Source organism: Caretta caretta, chromosome 3, assembly GCF_965140235.1.
Source record: "Caretta caretta isolate rCarCar2 chromosome 3, rCarCar1.hap1, whole genome shotgun sequence".
NCBI classification, from domain to species: domain Eukaryota; kingdom Metazoa; phylum Chordata; order Testudines; family Cheloniidae; genus Caretta; species Caretta caretta.
The window spans coordinates 132,789,617-132,812,066 of record NC_134208.1 but is presented as its reverse complement, the minus strand read 5'-3'; the positions used below and the strand labels follow the sequence as shown (position 1 = coordinate 132,812,066).

The window sequence follows — 22,450 nt, the reverse complement described above, 5'->3', positions numbered from 1 at the left end:
GAATTGGAAAATGTTCAGAAAAGGGCAACAAAAATTATTAGGGGTATGGAACGGCTTCCATATGAGGAGAGATTAATAAGACTGGGACTTTCCAGCTTGGAAAAGAGACAGCTAAGGGGAGATATGATCAATATAAAATCATGACTGATGTAGAGAAAGTAGATAAGGAAATGTTTACTGCTTCTCATAACACAAGAACTAGGGGTCACCAAATGAAATTAATTGGCAGCAGGTTTAAAATAAAGAAAAGGAAGTATTTCTTCACACAATGCACAGTCAACCTATGGAACTCCTTGCCAGAGGATGTTGTGAAGGTCAATACCATAACTGGGTTCAAAAAAGAACTAGATAAATTCATGGAGGATAGGTCCATCAATGGCCATTTGCCAGGACGGGCAGGAATGGTGTCCCTAGCTTCTGTTTGCCAGAAGCTGGGAATGAGCGACAGGGGATGGATCACTTGATGATTACCTGTTCTTTTCATTCCCTCTGGGGCACCTGACACTGGCCACTGTCGGAAGACAGGATACTGGGCTAGATGGACCTTTGGTCTGACCCAGTAGGGCCATTCTTATGTTCTTATGTTTTTGTGTGATTAGACAGTTGGCAACCCTAACCACAGTTCTTTCCAGCCCTTTCTTAGGGCTTGATCCGAAGACTCCTTTCCATCCGCAAACAACAGCTCCTCACCCAGAGGGCCACACTCATTCCCCAGACACCCAAACTGTATTCCCTCTGTCAATGTCCTAATGGTCCACCTCACCGGTCATATGCTCTGTGCTTTGCACATGGCCATTCATGGTCCAGCTTCCTCAGCAAAATCCATTTTTACCCAATGCTGCATCTTATCACCTCCATTTTTATGAACCACCTTCCAACTGCCCATTCGGGCAGATTCTGAGCCCCCCTTTTCTCTGGCTGTCTCTTCCCCCAGGATAGCATTCTGAACTGCTGCACCACAGCTAGGCCAGGGTTACTACAAATGTACCAGAAGAAACTGGGAGCCATTTTCTTTCTCAACTCTCCAAAATAAATCAATTTTTTTAATGATTTCTGTCAAAGTGGTGCTCTCTCTCTATGGGCACAGGATGGCTCAGGGGATTGGTAATTACACAAGGAATCTTTCCTCTCTAGGAAGTGTGAATATGTCCAATGCTAGAATGAACTTAAAGTCATTACCATCAGACGGCTGTTTGGTAATTATGTGAAAAACAGTGTGTCCACATCACAACCTACACTGTCAGAACTGGTGCTTATTGGCAGCCTTATTAACAGCCTAAGTAGAGAAGCCATGGGCTGAATGGAGGCTTAACCTACATCTAGAGATGGTCCCTCTAGACCAGGACAGAAGCTTGCGGATTAGGCTCTGAAAGTACCTGTGCCATATCTGTTCTGTGGATAAATTCTGGACTTTAATCATCAGGGATGTCAAACAATATCTTTCAACAAAACTAAATGAAAGAGATAGGGGAACAAACAACTAACTTAACTTTCTTTAGCTAATCATATTACTGCTATTTTACACTAGTTATATTCTAAATAAACTCAGCATTCCTTTTGCTATCTCCATAGTGGCTACCATTATTCATTACGATAACTTGTCCAGCTACAAAAGAAAGCCTTTTCCATACGTAATAAAAATCCTGAAGATTCAAAAATCCAGCAACCTTCTCCTCTTTCTCTGATTTGCCTGATTCAAACAGCTCATGTGATCCCAACTCTATTTCCCTACCTTCCATTGCTCTCATTGACCAACACAGTATACATCAGTCATACCTAGTGATGTAAGTCAAGGACTTGGAGCTAGGAATCTCCTGAATTCTATTCCTAACTTTAATAATAAGTCTGTCCATGACCTTAGGGCAGTTACTTACAGCCATATCCTGTAGTCTTTACTCAAGAACTCCCACTGAAGTCAATGGAAGTAAGGATTTAGAATTTTGCTCTTACCCCTTCTGCCAATTTCCTCATCTGTATAACGGGTACAAAATATTTATTTACCTATCTCATAGGCTGTTAAGAGGTTTACCTACAGAGATTAATGTTTGTAAAGTGTTCTGAAGATGAAAAAAAGCCAAATAGTACTATCCTTATACCACTGGATATTAGGAGCCCAATCCCATATTCCTCACATAGACAAGTCTCACAAGTCAAAGGGAGTGTAAAAGATATGGAACCAGACCATGTATGACTTCATATTTAATGCAGCTTTTGGGTTTATATTACAATACATCATTGATGGGGTTTTAAAAAAAATATTCTTTGTGTTTTTCATGTATAGGTTTCCAAGGAGCTTTAGAGCAACTAGAAAATACCTAAATTTAGGGCCTAAACGTGCAAATCCTTATTCAGTAATCCTTACTCAGCCAAGCAGTCCCAGTGCAACAACTGGGGCCCAGGCAAGAAAGGAGTCTTAGGATCAAGCCCTAAGAAAGAAAATACTGACAACAACATTTGCATAGTAACATCCTTTTACATCTTTTCCATGTGTGATATGTTAATCTACAGTGGCAGGAATGAGGTGGGAAATGTGGGCTAGAACACTAAAATTAACACATTCTTTCAAAAGTGGGATGCAGTCTTCAGCATTCACTGTAACAATTGCTTAGAAAAACAGGGAGATGGAAACTCTGTTCAGTGTCTGAAGCAAAGGGCAGCACTCTGTCAACACCATACATCCAAGTACAATAATGCACTTCAGCATCACTGCTTGTTATTGTCTCAAGTCCTGTATTACTTCTCAAGGGAAGGGAATGGGTGGAGGAGTGTTCACTTTATTAACATGTAGTGTGTGGCTTTTGCCACCTCAACTCAAAAATGAGGTAGTAGAAACAGAAAAGGTAGAAAAAGCCAATGTAAATATTAGAGGCACAGGAGGCTGGAAGACAGCGATCATCAGCGAGAGATTTACTTAGAGAGACGACTAGGAGGAGATATGATAAAAGTATATAAAAAAGAAATAATGAGTTGGAGAAGGGCAATATTGTGCTTCCTATTTATCCTCTAAATAAACAAACAATAATGAGGGAATGCAATGAAATTTTTTTAAATATTTTATCTATTTAACATTTACTATTTTAAGAAACATATATAATCTGTGGAATTCACTACCGTATGTTAAACTAAGTAATTCTTGTGACAGATGAGTGACCTAGGAAGCATGGAAACTCCAAAAAGTTATTAGATTCAGATGTGCCAGAAGCTAGCCGCTGGGATTAATAATACACTTTTGTATCTGTAAATGTTATATGTATCTTTGTGAACTATGGACCATATTCTAACTCCATGCGGGAAGGTTACTGAGCTTCACCCAGGAACTAAAATCAATGGGATGTGATTATTGCAGATCCTGAGACAGGTAAACAACTTCAGAGAAGTACCATCCTATGCAGTTAATTGCATATACTAGTTCAGACTGAATTCAAGATACCCAGGAGACAAGAAATAGCTGAGAGGACCCTCATTTTGATTTAAAAAATGTCATGAGTTTGTAACCAAGAGGGCAAAATCCTGCCGGAAGGGTTTGAAGGACTAGAACCTGCCAGGGTCTCATTGTAGAAGATAAAAAGAAAAGGAGTACTTGTGGCACCTTAGAGACGAACCAATTTATTTGAGCATAAGCTTTCGTGAGCTACAGCTCACTTCATCGGATGCATACTGTATTTTCCACAGTATGCATCCGATGAAGTGAGCTGTAGCTCACGAAAGCTAATGCTCAAATAAATTGGTTAGTCTCTAAGATGCCACAAATCCTCCTTTTCTTTTTGCGAATACAGACTAACATGGCTGTTACTCTGAAACCTGTCATTGTAGAAGATAGTAAACTTAGTATGCATGTACACTCTTTATTGTTTTATTTTATATTAAATGTTACTGTCCTAAAATAAATGTATTGTGCTCTGTAAAAGCTGGCTGGTCACTAGCAACCCTGACATTGCCCCTGAGAGAGAGCAAACGGCAGGTGCTAGTCCCTGGTGAATTGCTAGGAGGCCGCAAACAAACTGCTGATCTGAAGGGAGAAGGATGCAGGTCCCCGCCCACAGAGAGGTGATAGCTAAAGGCTTGAGACCTAAAGTAGTAGCTGTTAGCAGATCATAGAGAGGGCAAAAATTCAGTTAATCTGGAGTTATGACAATTTTAATAGAGAGACAAGTAGGGTGAGGTAATAGCTTTTATTGGACCAACTTCTGCTGGTGAGGCCTTGTCTACACTACACAGTTTTGTCGACAAAACAGTGGATGCATGCACACTGCAATGCGACTTTTGGCGGCAAAAATGCCCTGTTTTGGCGATGAAATAAAACCACCCTGATGAGACAGAAGGCTTTTGGTGCAAAATGTCTGTCGACAAAGTGCCACCGTAGAGACCACGCTTGATTTTATTGCTTTAATTGGCCTACAGGAGGTGTTCCACAATGCCCATCTGGTCAGAAGTTTGAATTCCACTGTCCTGCAGCCAGGTAAACAACTATCCACCCCTCCCCCTTAGAAGCCCCGGGAATTTTTGAAATTCCATTTCCTGTTTGCTCGGCATGGAGAGGTCTCAGCGCATCTTCCCAGGTAACCATTGCAGCTTATCACAGCAAACACTCTCCCGCTTGGACCACTGTGGAGCTGCTGAAGCTGCTCAGTATATGGGGAGATGAGGCTGTGCAGTGTAGGAATTTTGATACCTACAGGCAGATTTCTCGAGGCTTGTGTGAAAAGGGCTGTGATCAGGATGCGCAGCAGTGCAGAGTGAAGATAAAGGAGCTGAGGCAGGCGTACCATAAGGCGAGGGAGGCAAATCATCGCTCCGGTGCTGCACCTAAGACCTGCCAGTTCTATAAGGAGCTGAATGCTATACTCAGTGGCGACCCCACCTCCTCCACCAAGAGCCCCGTGGATACTTCAGCAGGCCTGAAAGCAGCAGAAAGAGGACCTAAACCAGAGGACTAAGTCATTGATGAAGAGGTGGGGTTAGAATGACGATGTGGAGCTCCTGGCAGGGTCGCCCAGTGGGAAAGGCAGCCAAGAACTGTTCACCACTCCGGAGGTGTCTAGCCAGTCTCAGCAGTTGCTCTCTGGCGAGCAAGCAGCAGGAGAGGAGATGTCTGGTAAGCGGCTGCGGTTTGTGTAGTGCAGAGGTGGATTCAGGGTATAGAAATGTACAAGGCTGGCTGTGTTTCTGTATGCTAGACATTCCCCGGTACAGCTAATAAGTACAGCAGAACAAGGTGTTGATGCACGCCAAGATCTCACCGGAATCCTCCAGAGAGATCTCTAGGAAAGTTTCCTAGAGGTACTTGGTAATCCTCTGCCGAAGGTTCCTTGGCAGAGCTGCTTTGTTCTTTCCCCCATTGTAGGAAATGTCCCGCGCCATTCAGCAATCACTTGTGCAGGAACCAAAGCAGCACACAGTGTTGGGTAAAATCTGTTTCTGACCTGTTTTATGTAATGTCCATCTTGGAGTTGTAAAAGGACAGCTAAGCCTCCATCTTGGATACCCTTCTCCTCAGATGATTTAGTGCCCTTTCAGCCTTTTTCAAATCAAGGAGGGGAAAGGTCAGGGCAGCTAGACTCATGTCACAGCCATAATTTGCCTAGCAAATGCAGGTTATTTAGTGAGTAGCACACCTGTCACTCAGGGCTGTCCATCTGAGTGACAGCCAGGGTCCCACACAGTTCAGCTAGCTGCGAGGAGCCCCAGAGGGACTAGGACTCATAGTGTAAGCGGGGGAATAGTCCCACTCTTGTGGGGAACTTTCCTGGCTTCTGCACTACCAAGGTGAAGAGGGCTAGCGAAAGGGTCTGAATCCTTGCTCCCACTTCCTTTACCCAATGGCCTCCCTTCCCTTGAGGACTCCCCTTCCACTCTCCTGTCTGGCAGAGTCCTCCTAACCCCAACAAGGCTGGGCCCAGGATTCCTGGGGGGCTCGACCCCCAACCCTGCTGTGGTCACCTAGGACAGCGGCTAAGGTGTCCCCATTCAGGGGTACTCTCTCTGCAATGGGCACTTCCCTGACCCACTGACCATTACATACAATGTAAAGCAAATTCAAGTTATTTAATCAACAATTAATTTTAAAAAGAATATGGAAAAATGGGAAAGGTTAAAGGAAACACATCAACCCGCTCTGTGGCAGGGAACATCACAAACAGTGTCTCTGGAATGTCAGGGCAGTTCACAGTCTGTTCCTTGTAAGTCCCAGGCCTTCTTCTCAGGCCCTGGCTGTGCTGTAGGGAAGCTGTGGGTTGGACACTTGCTCTGGTGGTGGCCACACGCTCTCAGGCTCTAAGTGGTAGGACCCTTCTTCCCAGTGTCGCCCTCGCCCTGTCAGGGTTATGATCCAAGCCTGGCCTACAGAGCCTCTTGGCTGAGGTGTCTCCCTGTGCTGGGCCCGCTGCCCAGGGTCTCCCTCGCTCTCCCCAGCTGCTCACCGCACCCAGCTCCAGACTGCTCCAGCCCCAGCTCCACCACTCTGTCTCTGCACTGCTGCTGCTGCTCTGCCTCCAGCTCCCTGGGCTGCTTCTTTGGCCCCCCTGGCTCTGGTTGCTGCCGCTCTGCTCCCAGGACACGTCTGCTCTCTCTGGGCTGCTTTTCTGGTCCCCCTGGATCTGGCACAGCTCTGCTCCCCAGCTTAGTTTGGGCCCCTGCTTTCTCCTTAGCTTGGCCCCACTCTGTCTGACCCAGGCAATTCCAGCTCACATGGAGGATGGGACCTCCCTGGCCTCCTGACTCCCTGATTAGCCTGCCCACCCGGTCATTCAGGCTGACCCGGAACATTGGCCTCTCCCCATTGTTCCTGGGGGCGGTCAGTCTCAGGGTCCTGATTCCCCACCGACCCTTCCCCCTTTTTAGTACTGGGAGCTAGCAACTAAAACACCCCCACTGAATGTTAGTAAGGGGGCAACAGTCCCCTTACAATAGGACTTTGGATTCTTGGTCTCTGTTAACATACTTGCACTCAACTGCTACACACTATTAGTGAGCACATACTTGCACTGGACTACAAGGTCAAGCAGAGACTGCGTGGGCAAGCACTGAAGTCCTATCTGAGGGAGAAGATCTGCCCAAGAGGGAGACCACCTGCCCAAAGGACCTGTCCAGAGGGAGAAAAATACCCAGTTCCTGAGTTCCTGTTTGGTGTCCAGCGCCCCTGATTTTCACCACTGTCCCTGTCGGTATCCTGAGTTTTTGTCATTGTGTCCCTGTCTTCAGGATATGGTATTGTAATACCCATTGTGCCATTGTAATACCTGTTTTACATCCATAGGTTAAGGGGGTTTAAAGGCTCTGAGCTTCATGCTCTGGTAACTGTTAACAACTGAGTGCGTCTTGCTTATGTAGTTTGTTGTCTGAAGAGGGTCCTTGTCTAGTTTACAGACTAGTGGCATAATAAATATTTGTGATTTACATCTTATTCTACCTCTGTCTTAATAAATCACCCGATGATAGATGCGGAAGGGGGTGGGATCTGCAGACAGCCCATCTTCTGATCTGTGTAGACCACAGTTAAACTGTTTTGGGCTAACAACAGGGGAGCAGCATAGGGACCATGGTGGAAGCCACAGCATGTAGTAGATGTACCCTCACTTCCCTGCTTACCCTCAGCAGTGAGATATCTATTATAATGACCCCCTGCTGTGGAAAAGTGTGGAAGAATTTTAGAATTTTTTCCCTAATCAGGTGCACCGCAACCCTTGCAGAGTGCTCTTTTCCATCAAGTAGTGCCCCCTCCCCTCCCCCAACCCAGCTAACACTCACCATGCTTTGGGTGTTGGCTGAGATGTGTGCTTGCCAAGGGTCAATGAGAAAGCGATGTTATGTTACCAGAGGTGTATTTTACTGAAATGTTTCAATACCGTGTGTGAACTTAACTATCATGCTCCTGTGCATTGTTCTTTGTGCTTCAGCAGATGTGGCCTTGCGGAACACCCTACACACATTGGCCAAGTATCTACGCCAGATAAGAAAGTGCCCAAGACCAAGCAAAGAAGACACGTTCGGGGAGGTACTGAACTTCTCCAATGAAGAGAAAAGGGAACTCAAGGAGTGGAGGGAAGCCGAAAGGCAGGACAGAAAAGAAAACCAGGCGTTTGTTAGGGACACTACTGAGCGGATGATTAAAGTAATGGAGGAGCAAATGCAGATGCTCTAAACTGAGCAGATGCATGCCTGCCCTCCCCTGCAGCAGATTCAAAACTCTTTTCTGTGCCCCCCCCCCCCCCCCAAACACCGCCCGCACAGTCCTTTCCGCTTTCTGGGACTTCTCAGTTTCCCCTTCACTCCACCCCTTTGGACAATTTTCAAAAGGATAGCTGGACCTACACACAGCTCTGAAAGTTTGCCCTTCCCTGGTACCTCCTTTCCCACCAAGCCTCTTTTGTGTGCTTGCATGTTATTTCCTGTGCATGTTGTTTCTTGTGTGTAAGTGTGGGTGTTGTTTCTTGTGCAATAAAAGCAAAGTTTTTGAACGGTAACTCATCTTTATTTGTTTCCTACAAATTGAGATAGCAGGCACTACCAATACATATGCAGGCAGTTTAATCATTTGCTTACTGGAATGTAAGGCCCCAAATGTCACCATTGCTTCCTAGGAAAACTACATGTAATATACCATTGCAGCACCAATCACAGAGATATACATTACTGGTTCTCATTTTCAAAGTGTTGCCTCAAGGCCTCCCTGATTCAAATTGCCCCCCTCTGACAGCCCTGGTATCTGGCTGCTCAAAATATGCAGCCAAACGGTCTGCCTCAACACTCTACCCCTGAGCAAACCTTTCACCCTTAGCTTCACAAAGATTATGCAATGTACAACACACAGCTATGACCATGGGAATATTATCCTCATTGAGGTCTAACCTGCTATAAAGGCATTGTCACTGTGCCTTTAATCTGCCAAAGGCACATTCCACTGTCATCCGGCACCTACTCAGACTGTTGTTGAACCACTCGTTACTGCTGTGCAGTTTTTCCATGTAAGGTTTCATGAGCCATGACTGTAAGGGGTACGCCGGGTCTCCCAGGATCACTATGGGCATTTCAACGTTTCCCCCTGTAATCTTCTGGTCTGGAGAGAAAGTCCCCACTTGTAGCTTTCTATACAGGCCGGTGTTCCTGAAGATGTGTGCATCATGTACATTCCTGACCATCCCGCGTTGATATCAGTGAAATGCCCAGTGATCCACAAGCACCTACAACACCATGGAGAAGTACCCCTTCCTATTGGTGTACTCCGTCACAAGGTGGTCTGGTGTCAAAATTAGAATATGTGTGCCATCTATCATCCCTCCACAGTTAGGGAAACCCATTTCTGCAAAGCTGTCCACTATTTCATACACACATTTCTCAGAGTCATGGTCCTTCGTAGCAAGATGCAACTAATTGCCCTGCACACTTGCATTAACGCAGCCCCAACAGTCAACTTCCCAACTCCAAATTGATTTGCGACTGACCAGTAGCAGTCTGAAGTTGCCAGCTTCCACACAGTGATTGACACGTGTTTCTCTACCAAAAAGGCAGCTCTCATTCTGGTGTCCTTGTGCCGCAGGGTTGGGGCGAGCTCAGCACACAATTCCAGGAAGGTGGCTTTCCGCATCCAAAAGTTCTGTAGTCATTGCTCGACATCCCAGATCTACATGATGATACAATCCCACCATTCAGTGCTTGTTTCCCGAGCCCAAAAGCAACGGTCCACTGTCTGCAGCTGTTCCGTGAATGCCAAAAGCAATCTAAAATTGCTCCTTTCCATATCACACAGCTATGTCAGACAACTCGGAGTTTCTTCAGTTAGAACTTTGTGATTAACTGCACTGCCATCCGTGATGTTTTAATGACAATTATCAGAACTGCGGGTTCCATCCCTTCCCACAAAGATGCTGGGGGCACAGCAAACAAGGGCCATTGAAATATGCTGCGAAAGAAAGCCAGAAGCCCATGGAATGCTGGGACAGAAAACAATGCATCATGGGACATTGAGCCTGGTCCCAAGATGCACCACGATCCACTCTGTCTTCCCACAAGACCTAGCAACAGAAGGTATCGAGCTGGACTGTGGGATAGTCCACAGATGTCCCAACTGTGGACGTGCTCTGCTGACAGAGGGAACAAGCATGAACATGCAATACCGATTTTTATTATAGCGCTTTTTGAGTGTCGACAAAACTCTGTAGTGTAGACAAAGCCTGAAAGAGCCATCTTTCAAGCTCCAGATATGTTCTTCAGCCCTGTGGAGATTGGAAGCTTGTCTCTTTCACTAGCAGAAGTTGGTCCAATAAAAGATATTACCTAACCCATCTTGTCCCTCTCATAGTCTGGGACCAACACAGCTACAACAACATTGCAAACAACAATTTTACTAGTTTAACAAGGATTAGAATTTAAATATGAGTAAGAAGAACATCTGAAGTAACAGCAATGTTTCCCACAGCGTGTGATACACCTCCTATAAAGTTGCAATGAACTATCTGGATAAGGTGGAGAACAGACAGACCTCTCAATTGTTAATCAGGTTTCAGCTTTCATTTTAAAAAGTTTCCAGATGTTATGGTTGAAAGTAAACATTCAAAATGTGAAAAAAGTGTATCCAAATCAGTGATTTCTGCCTGAAATTGGAGAGAGCTTGAAGCAATAGTTCTGAGGTGTGAAATGACCCATTCATTTCAGTGGGTGTGCCCTCAGATGCCAATGACAACATCTTAAATGTCACCACTGTTAACTATATCACTGCTCATTAAACCATGTAAGAAAGGAAAGGAAATATCATCATATTATGAAGATCTACACCAGCATTTCCCCAAGTGTGGGTGGGGAAGGAATGCAGTGACATATAAATTAAGATAGGTTGCCATTTAATAACACAGAGCAGAGCTGTTGGGGAACGACTGATTTCATTTTCCTTAAGTGTGGATTCAGCTTTCTAAAGTTTGGGAAAATGGTGAGATGCTGAGTTACACCATATTAGAGAGAGAGAGATGGACTTGCAATCTTTGTGTTTCAGAATATAAACCAAATATTGGCCAAAATCAGGAAGGAATTTCCCCTCACATTATATAGCATTGTGGAATTAAGCACATTAAGGCCATTTTAACTCTTCATCCAAAGCATTTCTCTGACAGTGACCAGAGAGACTAATGGATCATTGATCCATTATGGCATAAGGAACCACTACATTCTTTCTAGTGACTGAAGGATATGGAAAACAAGAAACTGACAATCAGATTTAAGAAAGAGAGTAGCAGCAGTATCTCAGATGAAAGCAACAGTAGTAACCCAAAAGTTTCACACTCCTATTCTTTATATTTACAGGGTTTGGAGGAATTACTGGAATAATTATGCCTTTGGTGAGAGGAGTACCAAAAACTTCCCACCAAAAAAAATAACAGTATAAATATCTACATTTGTTAAATATTATAGGCCACAAATGCTAAAACAAATATTATGCATATACTTCATATACAAAGTATGTGCCAATGAGCACAAACAGACTTATGCGCCTGCATATTTTGCATACACGAGCAAAACAGGCAAATGTATGTGCAAGTGAGTGCTTGCATGAGTAACAGCATATTTCCTGCACACAATTACCAGTTTGTAGCCACAAATCAGTATTTTGTACATACTATTTAAGGCACTGACGTTTGAAAAGGAAGCCTCAAATCTATATGAGACAGTAACATTAGTCAGTGGGAGAATTTATATGCTTATATTTAAGCAACTGCATAAGTGTTTGCAGAATCAGGACCTAATGGAGATGATATAAATGAAAGTCAACGGGAGAAAATACAATTCTCAAGTCCATTAAGTGTCCTGGAAACTATGATGCACTATATGATTCTTTTTTTTTTTTTTTTAGTATGTGCGAGTATATCTAAACTTTACCCAGCTGGGATGAAAATGTAATTCATTTATCATAATTACCCTGGGCCTGATTCTGATTTCCATTTGCACTATTGTAAATCATGAGTAACATCGCGGAATTCAATGGAGTCACTCTGGATTTACACCAGTGAAACGAATATGAGAAAATGGCTTTTTTCCTGAGAAAGAAGACATTCAATTGTGACCAGATTTCACTTTCATTTCATAAAGCTGACAGTTCTTTTCTAAGCTGAGGCCAACAGATTGGTTTCTATTGTGAACATGAGCCAAGAAATACTACATTTAATGAACCATTCCACCTGCTTCCTTTGGCAGACACACTAACATTTTTTAATGCCTTGACCAGGTTTAGATTTCTTTTTAAAACAGATATTAAGAATATTTATATGTGAAACATATTCAGAAGAAATACCCTACATTTGGCCTTTCAAAAGACAGAATATTATATTTAAAAAGTAATGCATTATCTTTGTTTCTTAAATGTACTGAAAAAATGATAGCCGATATGCACTTACTTTGGCAGTCGTTTCTTTAATGGACATGCTGAGTGACTGTTCTTTTTCCTGAAGGCTAGAAGGATTAAAAGAAAAGAAAAATGCTGATCTTCTTTACTAATCATGGTATGTTACACAATATATATTTTCATAAATAAGTACACAAAAGCTTTAAGATGATTCTTCCAAGCATAGAGGACCAATGTCAGAATAAAAATCATATTTCTCTAAAATCTTCATTTAGTCTCTGTTACTAACAACACTGTGCTGCAGATTATTAGACCTGGAAGATTTTTTTTCTGTCTAGTTTACTTGTTCTCAACTGATCCTATTTGTTTACTTTTACACTTTATTCAGCATGGATAGTAAAACTAACCTACAATGTATTTCACCAATACATTTTCATGTACCACAAACCCAATAATAATATATATTATTTTAATAATTATTAACAGTAGTATTAATAATTTATATTATTTGTACAGAGGTAGCACCTAGGAGTCCAAACTCTGGAACAGCATTGCACTGTGTGAGACACTGCACAAATACATAACAAAAAGAGTCTCTGCCCTCAAAGAGCTTACAATATAGGTATTGCACTGTGTTCAGGTTTCCAGCACTGCTAGAGAATGTTTAAAATCCATCACCTGGTTTTCATTAAAAATTCACTTGAAAATATTTCCATTCATATTTGTTTTTGTAATTTCAAAAAACCTTACAAACAAAAGTTTTGCCCTGTACTACTCAATTATATGCTTAAGCTTTGCAGATACAACCCATGTCTGTGCACACAAATTAAGGTTTTTTGCATGCACAAAACAGACAATACTGCTAACATTGGATATTATTGAACACCCACTGAAAATATGAGCCTATATATACACAATATAAATACAAATTCAATTTATATATACAAAGTAAATACAAAAATTACTTTAAAAGAACGTTACAGTTGCAAAGTCAAACACTCAAAAGTTAGGAAACATCAAAATTAAGGTTGCTCATGCAACAACCTTCATTCACCCCTTTGTGTATATGCATCACAAAACAGTTTTTGATTCTCATAATCACTGACTATTTTTTCCACAGGACCCCTGCCTTATTCAGTGCAGAGGCTGGATGGTCCTCAGAGAATGAATCAGAGCTGTGTAGTGAGTGAGGCTGTTATCTGTAGGAACAATGTCTCATTTGTTCCCAAGTTGGAAGCTGTGTCATGAATGAGGCAGAGCAGAAAGGATGATTTTGTGGTTAAGGTAGCTGAAAGCCATTCTGGAGAATCAGATTTTACTCCTGCCTCTGCCACAGACTTCTGATGTGATGCTATGCAAGACCCTTAAAGCAAACTTTTCATAGCTGGCCATTGTGTTCCTAATTTTTTCTAGGAGCCCAGCTTGAGTCCCTGGGGTCTCTGATTTACAGAAGTACTGAGCACTTAAAGGCAATTAAAGTCAATGGGAGATATGCTATGAATAAATGAAATGCTATCAAATGGTATCAGAAAAATCAGGCCATGGGCATCTCATCAATTGGCCACCAAAATTAGTGTGTACTTTTGATATTATCTCTGTGCCTTAATTCTACATCTGTAAAACAGGCATAATACTGCATTACTTTACAGTGGTGTTGTGACGATAAATCAATTCATGTTTGTGAAGCACTCATGCTATAGTAGGTTTTTAGTAGTGGGTCGTAAATAAGGCATGGGTGACACAATGCACAAGAATAAAATGAAAAACTGAACTGATGCTTATTAATTGAGCACCGTCCATCTTGTGCACTGAATGTGGTGGGGGTCCTGTGGAAAAAGTAGCATGTGATCATGGATTTATATACTGTATCATAATGCATATGCACAAAGGAACAAATTAAGTTGAACAAACAACCTTAATTCTGGCATTTCCTAGCAGTTGAGTGCTGGACTTTGCAACCTTACCATTCTTTTAATGCAGTTTTCTTTGCATGTGATTTCTTAGGTTTAAAAAAAAATGAACTGAAAAAACAGAAATTCGGTCATGTTGTTATTACTATTTATTATTTGAATTATTGAAGTGCCTACAAGCCATGTTTCCTTTAATTTTTCCCACCTATGTGTGGAATGAATTTTGTTATGTGCACCAAAATGGATGTGATGCGTCACACATCACCTCCATATCGGTGCACATAACAAAATTCATGTGTCAGGGCTGGGCTGAGGGTTTCAGAGTGTGGGAGGGGGCTCAGGGCTGTGGCTGAGGTGCGGAGGGATGAGGGCTCTGGCTGGGTGGTGTGGGCTCTGGGGTGGGGCCAGGGATGAGGAGCTCAGGGCTGGGGCAGGAGATTGGGGGAGTGAAGGCTCTGGCTGGAGGTGCGAGCTCTGGGGTGGGGCCAGGGATGAGCGGTTTGGTGTGCAGGCTGTCCCTGGGCTATGGCAGGGAGAGAGGATTCCCCCCAGCTCTCTCCCCCCACAGCAGCACCTGGGCTGGGATGGGAAGGGTGCCTCTCCCCGCCATGGCAGCTCTGGGGCTGGGGCCACAAGATAGGCGCCTTTCCCACGGCCGCAGCAGGTCCAGGCTGGGGCTGGGCAGGGACCGGGGAGGAGCACCTCTCCCCCAGCTGCAGCAGGTACAGGGCAGGCTGGGTTCGGGCCGGAGGAGGAGTGCATCTTCCCCGGCTGCAGCATGTCATTTTAAAATTATATTTGTAGGAGTTTGCACTAACACATTAAACTTTGTTTTTGAGAGAACACCTCGTAGGCCTCAAAGGGCCTTCATAGTAGGTGGTGATAGTTCTATATATAGTGGTTGTATATAGAGAAATTTATGGCTGGAAGGAACCTTGAGAAGCCCTCTAGTCCAGCCCCCAATGCTGAGGCAGGACCAAGTATACCTGAACCCTCCCATACAGGTGTTTGGCTAACCTGTTCTTAAAAATCTCCAATAACAGGGATGCCACAACTTCCCTTTGAAGCCTATTCTAGTGCTTAACTATCCTTACATCTAAAAAGTTTTTGCTAATATCTAACCTAAATCTCCCTTGCTGCAGATTAAGCCCATTACTTCCTGTCTTACCTTCAGTGAACATGGAGAACAACTAATCACCGTCCTTTTTGTAACAGCCCTTAACATTCTCGAAGATTGTTGTCAGGTCCCCCCCTCAGTCTTCTTTTCTCAAAATTAAACATGCCCAGTTTTTTTTAATCTCTCCTCACATGTCAGGTTTTCTAACTTCTTATCATTTTTGATGCTGTCCTCTGGACTCTCTCCAACTTATCTTTCTTAAAATGTGGGGCCCAGAATTGGACACAATACTTTAGCAGAGGCCTCACTAGTGCTGAGTAGAGGACAACAATTACTCCTGGGTAACTGACACTTTGTTAATACATCCCAAAAGGATACTAGCCTTTTTCACAACTGAATTACGTTCAATTTGCGATCCACTATAACCCCACGATCCTTTTCAGCAGTACCTGTGGCTAGCCAGTTGCTCTCCATTTTGTTGTTGTGCATTTGATTTTTTCCTTCCTAAGTAGTATTTTGCACTTGTCTTTACAGAACTTCATTCGGTTGATTTCAGACCAAATAAGTAAATACCAACACAGTTACACTTCCACAATCTAAACTGCAAAGAGGGTTTCCAGTTTTTAATTTGTTTTTGGTGTTTGTGGACAAATTATGATTCAGTTTCAGGGCTAACTATAAAAACTAGTTTTCCATTTCCGATTTTGGTGGTGTTTCATCAAATGTTACAGCAGGAATCACCTGGTGCACAGAGGCCTCAATCAGCTCTGCAGCACGCCCAGGACCCTGCTGTATTTTTTCAGTTACTTTAATAGGCACCGCACACAATGGGGCTATGCAGCAAACAACACTGCAGGTAAAGAACTGATCAGTGGGCATCAGCAAAGGATATGCTCCTCCTTTTTGATGCGAAACAGTGCATCACTTTCCCCTCTGCAAGATAGGACAGAGGATACTGCCCTGACCTGATGTTCATCTCTAAAGATGATACAAGTACGCTGATACCCCCATCACGGATCATCCTTGATGACTTCCCAAACTGCATGCACAGACCAGTACTGACCATATTGGCATTCAAAGTCCAGTTCTCTACTCAAAACCAGCACTGCACTGGAAATTCAAAAAGCAGACTGGACCACTTTCTCTATGACCGTGGAGAACACAATCTCCCACATTCCCCCAATGGCGAACACTTGTGACCATTTTACTGCACTCCTAATCTCCACTACAAAGAAGAATGTCCTCCAAGGACACGTCATTGTACACTCCTTGCAAAAACTTCTCCACAAATATGAGCGTAGAGACCCTTCTACTGTCACTGGATGCAGCAAGGCAGAAACGGTGGCTTGGCTGTGTAGGTCTAAACTTCACACACTCAAGCAGATGCGCCTGGATCTTGCTAAGACACCTGGGGGCTGCAAACCCACACATGCCACTAGGCCACAAGTGAAAGCCAATGCCACTGGTGCTAAACTTTTGTGGACATCAAAATAGCCAGTGGACAAACAGTATCACAAAGAAGTCCAGCATCAACTTTAGCAAGTGATATCCACATGCAATCCATCTTCCCAATGGTCTGGACCATTCACAAGTAAAGATATCGATGCAGCCCTTGCAGCCAGGAAATTCAGAAAGGCAGCAGGGAAAGATGCTATCTATCCTGATTTCCTATATCTGGGTCCACTGGCACAGAAATGAATGATGGAGCTTTTCACAAATATCCAGGAGACCAGTGAAATCCCCTGCATATGGAGAGAAGCCAAGGACATTGCACCCCTAAAACCTGGAAAACCTGCAGATTATCCTTCTAGTTATAGGCCCATCTCCTTTCTGAACACAATCTACAAGGTGATGGAGCATATGAGTCTGAACCAAATCAGGCCCACTGGGGACACCAGCCTACCTAAGGACCACGCTGGTTTTCGTCTGCATAAAAGTTGCTGTGACTAGTTCCTGGCCCTCACTACAAGCATCGGTGCTGGATTCCAACAAAAACTCAAGACCGATACTGCTTTCATTGTTCTGTCAGCAGCATATGACACGGTCTGGAAGGATGGTCTGATACTGAAACTGACCAAAGTGATCCCCTGTGTGCAGATTCTTAGGCTGCTGAACACCACGCTTAGCAGCTGAAGAATGCACGTGTGCCTTGGAGGTCAAACCAGAAAGCCATGCACTTTGAATAATGGCTACTACAAGGCCCTGTATTTGCTCCAACACTCTTCAACATATACACATGTGATATGCCTGAAACAATAGCACAGAAGTTTGTATATTCTGATGTTCTGGCACTCACAACCCAGGCCTGCAGCTTTAAAGAACTTGGAAGTGACCAATTACACCTGACCTTAAGATCATAGAAGAGTACTTCCAAAAGTGGCACCTGAAACCAAATCCAAGCAAATCTGTAGTCTCTACCTTCCACTGGACAACAGACTTGCACAAAACACTCTGTCAAGATTTATGGTGAAACTGTGCTTTATAACCCAAAGCCAAATATCTTAGTGTCATTCTTGACTACACACTGACCTTTCTTGAGCACCTCAAGAGAGTAGCCTCCAAAGTGAAGACTCACATCAATATTATTCAAAAGTTTAGCAGGAACAAACTGGGGATCAACTGCCTTGGTGCTATGAACATCAGCCTTGGCCCTGGTGTACTCAGTTGCAGAGTACTATGCACCAGTGTGGACAAGAAGCTGCCATACCCAACTTGTGGATAGGCAGCTGAATCAGACCATGCAAATCATCCTGGGAACTTTAAAATCAACACCTCTAGCCTGGCTTTTTATATTAGCAAACATCGAACCTCCATCAAGCTATAGCTACATCACGAGAACTTAAATGTGCTGAAGACTACTCAGAATTTCCCATCTGCCAGATTATGGATAACATACTCTAACAACACCTGAAATCACAAAAAACACTATAGACCACCTGTGACTACCTCATGTCTCTGGATCCGGACAGGGAATGGCAGTGTGTCTGGACCTCATCTACGGTTCCAAACAAGCATTTGGTTACTTACCCAACAAGTTGCCCTCCCAGTTTCGACGTGCCATGCAGACACTGGCCCGCACTGAAATGAATCCGAACAAACCATAGAAGATGCACAAGTGGAAAATCAAAGACTCTCCTTCGTGCGACTGGTGAAAACATCCAAATAATTGAACACATCATAATGTAGAGCCCTAAATATGGATTCAAAGGTGAATTGGATGATATCTACAATGTCACAGAGGAGGACTTGAAATGGCTTATGGACCTACAACTGCATCTACAGAATGTTGCTCTGCAGATGCCATATGCCAGAGAGAGAGAAAGGGGAATCACTTATGTATCTTAAAGAATATTCCATCATCTAATCCATGCACCACAACTGGAATGATACAACCATGTCCACTGGCTACAACCGTCTTTCACCAAAAGAGGATTTTCCTCAGGTTTTTGAGTTCCCAGTTTGTAGCAAAAAGAAACAAGAGAATTTACATCAAGAGAAAACAAAAAGATTCAACTCGTGCAGTCAGACAACCCAGATCTTCAGCTATCGAGTGTAATAACAGGACTGTGTCAGCGGATACTGAGCCTGAGAAGTTTTAATAACCCAGACCCATGTTATTCAGATGTCAGAGGCCAGGAAATAAAATTCAGTCTCTTACCAGTACTCCTGTGTCTCACACCGTTACTACAAGAGTAGCACTCTGCCTGCTCAGAAGCTCACTCTTCCTTTTGACTACAAGAGAGAACTTTTTATAGAGCTCCCTAATTTAACAGAGCACCCTAATTTAACACTAAAGGTCTTGACTAGACACTAGGCTATATTTCTGCGATTTCCTCACTCTTTTCTAGCAGAACAGTTAAGAAGCAACTTAACTGCCTATCTGCTGATGCTCAGGTAGGGCCTCTGCATTCTATCATATGACCATTTAAAAATTCTTTTTGCTATCCCACATAGTATAACTCACACACTGAGATTGCTAGGCTGTTGACCCAACTGATTGAAAGACTGGACTGAGACAGGATTCAACTAATACCAGATTCAGCTGACAAAATGCAGGAAAGGAAACGTTTTTGACGTTCACACAATTGACAGCAATCTATATTTAGCGTGCAATTTCTTCAGTTCATGTAGATAGTCAGGTAGGTTCATTATTTAAACCTCCAGCAACAGACCTACACACATTTGGGGGGGGGGGGGATAAAATAAAGTGATCCTAAAAGAAAAGCAGCACAGATTTGCAGAATGTATCTTGGGACCTCCCCACATACACACTGTCTCCATCTTAAGAAGCATGAGCTAAGGAATTAGATTACTGGATGATGGATGATGTAATATACTGGCAAACACATGTAATTCAGCCAGGAAACTTCAGGAAGAGCTGGAAATGCCACAGATTTAGAATATGTTACTGACTTGACACTTAACAGTAGACTATAGGAAAACTTAAAATTACCAAATACTTCAGTGGATGCAAACAAGCCAGTCACATATTAATACTCTGCACAGTTGACATGATACAGAAAATAGATAGTAGATAATATTTACGGGTATTTCAAATTATTGTGAAACAGTCTGAGAACTCTCTGGAAACCATCTTACATCATCTATGGTGAAGAATCCTAGAGAAAGAGCATAGTTTTGGAATAAGAGGAAAGGATCATCTTGTTTCTAAAGAAAAGAATTGGGAGTCCGGTTTGTGTTCCTGGCCCTGCCACAGACTTCCCATGTGAACTTTAGGGGCCCCTAAACATTATGATGTAACAGCTCATGCTTGATTGGTCTCATGAAGAATATTCTGAGAGGCTGTCATCTCCCTGCCATTATCCTGCCTGCATAGTAGAAATGGCCCTGCTCAAAGGAAAACTGAATAGTACAGTATAGGAAGAATTGCTTTCTGCTAATTAGAGGCAAGTTTCTGGTCTCTTTCCTTTAATTTTGTCTGCATTCCCACCTCTCCATATTAAGGTATTATATGCAGATGCTTAGGCTTCCAAGAAAGAGGGAGGAGGGGAGAGCCTGACACCAACTAGCAGGCAAAAATCAAGACAAGATTATTTCTATATTCATGAGACTCACCGATGGATGAACCTTTTCTACCCAACTGGGAGCTTATACACCATGATGAAATATTTATACACTCTTGTGATAAAAGATTTATACAGCCTATAGACAAGAGTCACCATAATTACACAGTAATGGAATGTACTACAGCATGCTGGTTAAGAATATATGGGAATGCATCAAGTACAAAAATAATTTAATTCCTACACTGGTGCAAACTGCAGGCTGATCTTCACTGCAAGTTAGCTGAGGGCTAGTCTACACTGGCCACACTAAAGCGCTACCAGTGCTCTAAACAAACCACCTCCAGGAGAGGTGTAGCTACTGTTTACTGGTGCACTGTTTACACTGGCATTTTACAGCGCTGAAACTTGCAGCTCTCAGGGGGGTGTTTTTTCACCAGTTGCAGCGCTGTAAAGTGCCCATGCAGACAAGCGCTGAGTTAGCACACTCCAGTGAGCGACCACATTGCAAAACAAAGTGATACGGTTAGCAGCACAGCGAATGAATTAGCAGTTAATGAGCTGTTGTAACTTGAGCTGCCGCATTCTCACAGCATTACTGGCTCAAGCAGCAACAGCAGCACTTGTGCTCCGCCACACGCCTCCCTCCGGACAGGCCAGCTAGTTCAACCTTAAAGCACCAGTTAACTGGAGCTAAAGATTTTAGTGGATGGACAGGAGTCAGAGTGGGGCAAAACCTGAGCTGTACCTCAAGCTAAGAATGCAGTGAAGACAGGCCCTCTGTGAATTGTTTCCACCTTGATCCTGTAAGGAGTGAAAGACACAAGAATACATCATAGCAGCAAGTATCGATCCTTGTACCACCACCGTCACCTAAAAGATCATTCTATTTCCTTCTATTCCACTCACCCGACCCCTTCTTAAAATAAAACAAAACAAAACCATCCACAACACAACACAACAAAAATTATGCCAATCATTACCGGGTTCATTTGCTTGAATATTATATCCCTATATTCTGTTCTTGAGTCTTTTAGACTGTAAATTCTCCAGAGAAGTCACTGTCTCTTTTTCTGTGTTTGTACTACAATGAGCACAAGGAGACCCAGATCTTCAGTAGGGCATTTGGGAATTACTATAATATAAATGTTTAGCAGTAACAGTAATCTGTTAAAGGTCACCAAATCTGACAACCAGGTCTATATTCAATTTGCAATAAAGCGAAAAGTGAAACTGCTGAATCGAGGACTCTTCCCTTATGCAAGCCATGAATCATCTTTCATTTCTCGTATACCTCACAGCGTATATACATTATGGGGTCAATTTCTAAAAGAGTGGTGTCCTTTTTGCAGGTACAAACTGGACAAACAAAATTTGTACCTGCAATCCAACTCTGAGTGTAAATCAGACAGAGCTAAAACTACTCACCTTTGCACTCATAATTCATTTTGACAGCTCAGAAACGTAGACAGATTTTGCAAGCACAAATTTCAGCTGCAAACAGGATGGACCAATCCTCAGCCCATATGAAAACATAGTCCTAAGGCCAAATTCATACCAAATGTAAGTGCATCTCCACTGCACTCAGCAGGATCAAGTACTACACAATAGATCTGAATTTGGTATGGTTATTCAGATTATGTGCAATGGACAACTTGAATTCAAAACAACCTGTTAGAGAATCCCTCACCCCATAAAGATATAAAACATCTGTTTAATACACAATTTGGAATATATTAGCGCTTTTAATGTATCAAAGCATTTCACCATAATGCGCATATGAAACTTCCCTTCAAATTCTAACATTTCAAAATCTGAAACAGAAACATTAAGCACAACCTCAGAATTTGAAAGAAGAAAATTACTGATTTTTGTAAAAATGCCTGAGATTATTTTTAAGACTACTTTGTGCTCATGCCATTATGGTAACCACTCGAGACCAATAATCCACAACTCAGTGCATCTAGACTTCCCTACCAGATACTAAGTTTAGAATGAGTTATTGAAGAACCACAATTTCTTAGAGGTTTGAAAAGTGAACACATTATAACAACAAGTTCAACTTCCCCAT

The 22,450-nt window shown here is 42.9% G+C and overlaps 1 protein-coding gene across 7 annotated transcripts in view; it reads right to left on the bottom strand.

Moving 5' to 3' along the window:
• Positions 1–22,450, bottom strand: part of DISC1 (DISC1 scaffold protein) — a 352,964-nt gene that overhangs the window by 197,998 nt on the left and 132,516 nt on the right. For all 7 annotated transcript variants that reach the window (XR_012667726.1, XR_012667727.1, XM_075126899.1 and 4 more), the window contains one exon: positions 12,381–12,435. Coding sequence is in view for 5 of the 7 variants with exons in the window: in XM_075126899.1 (XP_074983000.1) it covers positions 12,381–12,435 (55 nt within the window). In the remaining 2 variants the exon portion in view is untranslated. The remainder of the gene's footprint in view (positions 1–12,380; positions 12,436–22,450) is intronic.